Here is an 8,597-nt window from a genome sequence, read left to right as displayed (position 1 = left end):
AATTCAAATAAAAAAGCAGGGTTACTAAATATTATTTAACAGTACCCAGGACTAGTTATTCACCCAAATAGATTTTTTAAAAAGTATTACTATAAAGCTATAGAAAATATACGACTTCTCAAGATATTGAGACTATTCATTTTATGATGACAAAATATTAACTGGATATAAATATTATTCTATTACAATACATGAAAATTTATAAATTCAAAAAATAAACCATTATGCATCATTATAGGCACTACAGCCTAATATGGGTATTGGCTACCTTCAGAAAGTATCTTCACTCATATATGTCTGCCGTAAGTTCTCTCCACTGCCTTAAACTCAGAGTTACCGTGTATATTTTATTAGGTTAGCTGACCATATTTTTACCTTTTGGAAGAGGGGCCCCTTATGGTTAGGTGCCTGATGAATGCGGGATTAGGTATAATGTAACACATAATTATAGTTAATAATTATTGTAAAATTACTATACACAGTGTGATGGTACTTAAATTATGTGCAGCTTTCTTTAAACAGTTTTTTTTAGATTTAGTAAGTATATTCTTTTTTTAACCGTATGATGAAATTTTTATCATCAGCCGCGATCGATCTACTCATTGAGCAATATGTCCAGTAAATTTTCATTTTATCAGCTAGGCGATTTCTATCACATCACGCCTCCTTGCGTCCATATGTATGAAGCGCCTAGTGTCAAATATCTCTAAAACGATTTTAGATAGTTTTGAGAAAAACTCATATCAATTAAATCTGTGAACTTTATGTATTTATTATTTAATTCGTACATTCTAAAGAGTATTTCGGCTTATCCATTTTGTGGTATTTGAAAAGCATACCCACCCATTTTAGGGGGTTTTGAAATTTACCCTATTTTTTGATCGTACGTATTGACGGTTTTTTGCGCTTTGTAAAGTTCAATTTTTGGCCATCATATAGGTAACGAAAATATCCATCTAAATACGAGTACACATCTAACTCAAAATTTTTCAAAAACTGTTTTAGGAATATTTGAAACTAGGCGCTTCAAATATTGGTTTGATTTTTAGATTAAGGCATATGTATAGTATCTTCAAAAGTAATATCTTATTGTACCTAAAGGGTAAGGTGTTCACCCAACGTGTGATATCAGTGCTCACTTATATATATTAATATGTACGTATAGCATTGATAAATAATGTAAGAGAACTTCAAAAATAATAAGTCGTACAATGCGATATGAAAATTTTATGTTGATCATAACGCAGAAACACCATAAAAGAAACAAATCAACAGGTAAATATTCGATACCACAGTTCAATAGGGGAACAACTCAAAATTTAAAGGTTTTGAGTTAACAATGCCATTCGATGTAGAAAAATCTCCTTTTTATAATTAAGCAATAAAAATAGTCAAAAATGTCTTCAATGTGTCATAAAATCGAATAACCCTTTCTGAGATTAATTAGTAATTCCGTTATATAATCAAATTTATTGGTGAATTTCTTATTAAAATGTACAATTTCATTGTGTATTGATGAATTCCACTAAATTAAATATAAAAAAACATACAATTTCAACGAAATCAAGGCTTTAAAATTAAAATGAGAATTACTGCAAAAAAATCAAACGTTGGAACAAGGTTGTATGAGTTGTTCCCCTATTGAACTGGGGTATCGAATAATTATACTGCGATATAATTGGGAGAAAAAATAATGGATAAGTATACTAATTGATGGAAATTGAATTTATTTTTACATTTATCCGTATTAGATACGCTTTAATATCGACCAAGATGTTTCCTTTTGACATATTATAGTTTATGATTTGCATATAAATTTGATTGATTTAATTAATTGCTATGTCAAAACTGCAACCATTTTGGAAAAAAATATATTGCCAAAACGGCTAAAATGCATGTAGTTAAATATATTATCGTACCAATTTGTATAATATACCCCTCTTAGACTTAAACAGCAAATGCAATAAGAAGGCAGAGTCTATATGCTTTTGAAATGTGAAACTGCAGGCGAATGATGAGAATCTCATAGATGACCAAGCATCCCTACAAATCCATAATTAGCCAACTCCAGATTCGAGACAATGTTTTCTTGGTTATCCTTCACCGGATACTTAAATATTTTGGTCATATAACCTCAGAAAAGCTTACAATCTAAAAAAACTTGTGATGTTGGATCAGGTTGAAAGTCCGAAGAGGCGAGGAAGAGTGCATTCCAGATGAACAGATGGAATAAATAGCTCTACAGGTTTCATTTATAAAGACCTTGCGTGCCGCTAAATGCCACGAGGGATTGAGTCATTCAAGTCAAGTCGTGGAAAAGGCTGTCAAATTATTTGGACCACGATCCTCAGTCATGAAAATAATCTCTACGAAGAAGAATAAGATGATAATAATTACAAAATAAGTAGTATCTTCAAAAGTGACCTCCCATTTTGCCTTAAGTATTCAACTAATGCGTGATACCAGTGTTCACTTATGCATATGATACAAGGGTCCTTAATATTAAAGAAATCCAAAAAAATACCAGTAGCTGATCGTGGCAGAGGATGGTACAATATGTTGGGAATAATGTGGAAAGACCACAAAAGAAACGAAAGGATAAGTAAGCAGACAAGAGTATCCTTGTGATAGAGGTCGCTAAGTAGATGAAATATAAATAAGCTGGAAATGTCGCTCGGATTGGACAAATGCTTTTATATTTCTTTATGTAGCTACATATTTTTCCGACTTTTACGCGGCGTAAATGGAAACTGTGCCATTCTTGGTGGTATTGGTTTGTGTATCTATTATACTTATCTTAGGAATCGAGGGGATCCGTTCTTTGTTCTCCCATGGTGCATAACTAACCTGTCATTAGGAATGCCAATTGGGAGGGCAATAACTATGTTTCATCAAATCGCTTTGGATATTGATATATTCCACTTACGTGAAGTGAATTTAGATGGACGTTGTTTTATAAGTTTTTAAGATAAGGTCTATCAACCTAGTTCACTCTGTAAGCCTCCATGTAATTTTATTTTTCTTCTTCATATTTTATTATTGTATTATTTACTCGCATTGCCCTGTATTTTTCTTTGAAAAATTGTTAACCGTATGTCATGTCGTGAACGCTTTAAATTTATAATTTGTCATGTCCATTATATGTAAAATGAATAAATTTTAATTTGAAATACAGTGGTAAGTACGACTACAAGGACGCCCTAAAACTTTTCAGTTAGAAGAACTCATAAAGTTCGGTGGATGTACAGGGTAGCGAAGAACTAGGGGCTGAAAATAGTGGAAGGAGTTATATATAGCCTTTTTCGAGTAGTGGTTTACTCCGGCTGATGATGATATATATGACATTTAAATAATGTGTTCAATGATTCCCTTATTTTTTATAAAAGGATATAAAATATAATATTTATTGCACCCAGAAATGATCTATCAAAAATTGGGAAATGTCGATATTGTAATACAATCATCACTGATACAAATAATAATTGAAAACTTATCTGATGTTGTAAAACTGCCAATGTGGCCGAGAAGCGTTTTCGTAGGCTGATCTTTTTGACCTTTATGTTTGAAGAACGATGGTTTTTGTTTCGGGTCTATAGCAATATTTTATTGGTTAAGAGAGACTGGCTTTGTGTTGGTTTGATGAGACTTGCGCATAGGCAAAATATAAGTGGGGTAACGGCGGCTTCGTTACTTCAGTCAAATTGCATATAAATGTAATAAATTGCATAACTTTCTTTGGCCAGTATACCACCGTTTTACATATAAATACGGAGCCTCTCATCAGACAAATCATAGTGCATTGACAATCTACCTATACACAGGTCAAAAGTGATATCAGTATATTCAAAATGAGAGTAGCTGTGAGTAAATCATACATTATCAAAGTGATAAAAGAATTTAATTGTATTGTTTCAATATTTTATATATTACATATATTATTTAAAAATATAAAGTTTTTAAATTTAGTGAACAGTATTGTGATGATACATAATATGGGATAACATATAGTATGTGCATTCCATGTGCAATGAGCAAAGATTTATTTATATTTAGTGATGTGTTAAAAATAATTATAACTACAATATAAATAATCCTTTTATTTTGTATTTATTATTAAATTGCAATAATTAAAAATATCAACTCCTACACAGTTTTATAATAACACTAATTTAATCACGAATATATTAATGAATTGCCATATATTTTTCTTTAATAGTACCTATCATCTTTAACACTAAATGCATTATAATAATAAAGTTTAATTTAATATTGAAGGGCGTTTAATGTTATTTATATACTATATAATATTATCGAAGAAAAGAAAGTAAAAATTAAATACATTTCCACTGTATGTTTATATAGTACACTCATATTTTGTGGTCTAAAATATCCATATAAATAATATAACCAGGCATATCCTTTACTAAATAGTATGGATTTGACACTAAGTAATCAGCTGTATTTAGTTAATAAAATAACTATCATCAAAAGTGCTTTATTTTGAATAAGAAGATTATTGTGTTAATTATCTATTTATATGACTGTATTTTTCTGTATTTCAGTTTGTATTATTCGCCGTCTGTGTGACGTTGGTTTTGGCTGATGAAATCCCAATCTTGAAACAAAACTCAGAAATCAACCCTGATGGAAGCTACCAATGGAACTATGAAACCGGAAATGGAATTGCCGCTGAAGAAAGGGGTGCGTTGAAGAATATTGGAATACCTGACCAAGAAGCCATGACCGCTCAAGGCCAATTCCAATACACCGCTCCTGATGGTCAAGTTATTCAGCTCGGTTACATCGCCGATGAGAATGGTTTCCAACCACAAGGAGCTCATTTGCCTACACCACCACCAATCCCAGAAGCCATCCAGAGAGCTCTGGATTACCTAGCCAGTCTCCCACCCCAAAAACAATAAGCTGAATGCCGGAAAATGTATTATAGATCTTCGTATTGATATTATAACAATTCACGACAAACATGAAATAAATAATATATGCATTTTACACAAAAATAGAAAAAAATACTTTCAAAAGAACTTTTTGTTAACATCAAACGCCAGATTATTCCATTCAAATAGTCATCGCAATGGAATATCCAAATTTTGAGTTTTAATTAAAGCATATTATCTTTAATTGCTGCGAACCGAAAATATAAGACATTAATAAAAATTGTTTGCAGATAATCATCATTTAATTTTTATTTTGAGTGTATCAATACATAGTCATATTATAGTTCTGTAATATATATATGTCTATCTATCGTTGTATTATATGTTTGTATTTATTATTGATTTGAAAATATATTTTTTAAATTGACGATTGTTACTTTTATTTAACTGTACCTTTAGCAATGACTCATTATACCAACGTTTACTTAATTCACAAAAATAATATTAATATCGTGGTTATTACGTATATAAAATATTGATATGATGATATGTTTATATATTTAAACCAAGAAAAACTCCACTCCTTTCAATATAATTGACTTTAATATTAGAAAACCTGTAATCAATATTTCAAATAATATTGATATTATAAAAAGACCAATATTTAATTCTTATACAATTTTAAATGGGATACAATGTTAATGCCGATATATCCTTTTTTCACTTCGAGTGCAAAATACCCACCCAAATCTCAGCCGAAAATAACAAAACAACAATTTCAAAATTAATAGTTCTAACTTTAAGAACACCTATAAATATTATGTAACTCTTTGCGGTTAGTAAAAAAAAAATAATTTTAAGTATTACCATTTTCTTAAGATGTTGACAAATAAATATTTACAAGAAAATAATAATTAAAATATAATATAGTAACGTAAATGGGTAGACCGCTAATCTTAGAAATATATATAAGTAAGTGAAATTTATGTGTACCTACCTCGTGCTAAGTATATTTAACTACGATAAGAAGATAGTAAAATGGTTAGCTCGATAATTAGCAAAGTTTAACTTCGAGTATCCGGGCTAATTGCGGGTGAAAATGGTCCGGATAAATATAAATCGAGATACTCGGAAACTAATATAGAAACCTTTTTTACTCTTATTTATTTTCACTTTTTTTTCATTATAATATAAGTAGTATATAATATTATATATACTTATAATACATATATTTTTTTTAAATCATACATGTTATATATCTCTATCATATAATCATATGAAACTGGTGATAATCGAGAAAATAGCCTGATATGATTTTCCTACAATTTATTACCCTAATAATATATATTACCAACCGAGGTAATTGATGAAATTTATATTTTAATTCTAATAGATTTAAATTTTATACTATTCCATTTGAGTCGTTTTTTGCGACACTGGTTTTGTCTTTTGGCATCTTCAGGCATTATGCGCACTTATCAAAGATAAATGCACACTGACAACGAATACATTTGTTAATATATCACCATCAAATCTTGCCTAACTTGGTATGTGAATAATAAGTAATAATAACAGCTATTGATAAAATGACTTCCTCCTTTTTTAAGAAAAGTGTTTATAACAATATTATGTACATCACAATAATTTGTTAAATAATGATAAAACTACTATTTTTTTTTTTAAAAGTGGGGTATATGTAACAGTAAGTTTTACAGGTCATCCATAGACTGAAACCGCATGTGTTTTGAACCGTGTGACATACTAAACATACGATTTCTGTTCATGGAAATATACTATATTCACAAAGTATATTATAAGTATCTAATCGTGTCCATTTATACCATACGCTTTCACATACAAACTTAGTGAAAATATATTTTCATGAACAGAAATCATAAGTGTAGTATGGCACACGGTTTTAAGCCGCATACGGTTTCAGTCTATGGATGGCCTCTTAATATTACCTCCGTTTTGGTATATATTGTGTGTACATCCATCAAGTAACCCAATTCCAGAATATATACCTAAATATCAATCGAGTTTTCGTATAAAACCAACAAAAATAACAATAAAAATAGCAGTAATTGTGAAATTTCTTTGGTCATCTGTAAAAATATATGAATGTTATTTTATGACTGGTTAAAATTATATTTAAATTTAAGAATTATACCGTTGTGATATGATAAAAACCAATATTTTCCGGCAGGTAAATAAATATATAATAACCTGATCTAATAATATTATTTGTATATAGTTGTTAGTGTCAACTACTAAAAGTTGACTAATGAAAGTAGTTTCCAACTTGAAATAGCTAAAAAAAAATAATAGCAAAACCACAATTTTGAAGATGGCTAATATTAAAAGACACATTTTTTAACATATATATTAGTCATTATCGGTGGTTACTTTGAAAGTTGTTTATTGACGTAATGTGTTATATTAAAATCTTCGAACGTCACGACAATAAATCAAAATTTTAATCAATTTAATATACTACCTGCATATCCAGTTTCATTTTTAAATGGGTTATAATCATCAGTTTTGATAATTAATAATGCAGCAACCTATAAAATGTATTTATTTAAATACCTACATAACAAAACTTATTGCTGATGGTTATTTAAGATTTTAATAGGTAGTATCATAGTTATTTGGGATATTTCAAAAGAGATATTTACTGATGATATGGAAGTGTCAGCCAAATTCAATTTGTAATATACTGGAACCTACCGAATTAATATTGATATATAAGTGCCAACTGCGGTTGCTTAATACATTGGACGCTAAACACGGGGCCAGCGCGTAATGATTAAGGTGGCCATTCGATATAATTAGCATTATATTTAAATGTGGTAATTAAAAAGTAATTATCTAGTCAGCAGTCAATGTGTTTATGAACTTTATGGCGAGATAGACCGTAAATCACTTATGTAAGTCACCCGGCCTATCTGAGTCTTTACTTCCCCATAATATTAAGTTTATGATATTGAGCTAAAGTTGTTAGTATACCGGTAGTCCCAGAAGTACCCGACCTGACGTATAGATAGCAGTTGTTGTTTAAAAATAGTGATCATGATAGAAAGTACCAACCTTATAAACCCTAAGTTTGAAGTTTGACGACGCTACGTTGTTCAGTAATTATTTGTCAGCCATCAACAGTGAACGCTATCAGTGAATTTGTAAACATCGAAAAAATTGGTCATATTTATGTGATACAATACTTTCATTTGAAAGGCTTCAGTTTACTATATTCTACTCTGGGAGTATCTGCTCCTTTGTATACAACAGTAACATATTGGTTGGCTGAGTTTAAACGAGGCTGTACGAGCTGCCAAGACGAACATCGCAGTGGTCGATTAAATGAGTTGACCATGCCAGAAATGGTGACGAAAATCCACAAAATGGTATTGGATGAACGTCAACTGAAATTGCGCGAGCTAATAGATATGGTAGCCATTTCAAAAAGTACTGTACATCACATATTGACTGAAAATTTGGACATGAGAAAGCTGTGCGCAAGGTGGGTGCCGCGATTACTCACAATGGAACAAAAACAGAGTCGTAAGGATGTTTCAATCGAGTATTTGGCAAAGTTTCACAGCAATAAAGCAGAGTTTTTGCATCTATTCATAACCATGTATGAAACATGTGTCCATCATTTTACACCTGAGATGAAAGAACAGTCTAAACAATCGACTAAAA

At 30.3% G+C, this 8,597-nt stretch overlaps 1 protein-coding gene across 1 annotated transcript; it reads left to right on the top strand.

The window, feature by feature from the left end:
* Positions 1-3,816: 3,816 nt before the first annotated feature.
* On the top strand, positions 3,817-5,150 carry LOC147068152 (endocuticle structural glycoprotein SgAbd-8-like). Its single transcript, XM_085952107.1, has 2 exons — positions 3,817-3,860; positions 4,563-5,150. Exons 1-2 carry the CDS (start codon positions 3,849-3,851, stop codon positions 4,920-4,922), a joined length of 372 nt encoding a protein of 123 aa, XP_085808233.1. The 5' UTR covers positions 3,817-3,848; the 3' UTR covers positions 4,923-5,150.
* The last annotated feature ends 3,447 nt before the right edge of the window (positions 5,151-8,597 follow it).

Source organism: Rhyacophila brunnea, unplaced genomic scaffold (genome assembly GCF_057557595.1).
Source record: "Rhyacophila brunnea isolate RB1 unplaced genomic scaffold, BYU_Rbru_1.0 scaffold_3, whole genome shotgun sequence".
NCBI lineage: Eukaryota > Metazoa > Arthropoda > Insecta > Trichoptera > Rhyacophilidae > Rhyacophila > Rhyacophila brunnea.
This window is presented reverse-complemented; position numbering and strand designations above follow the sequence as displayed.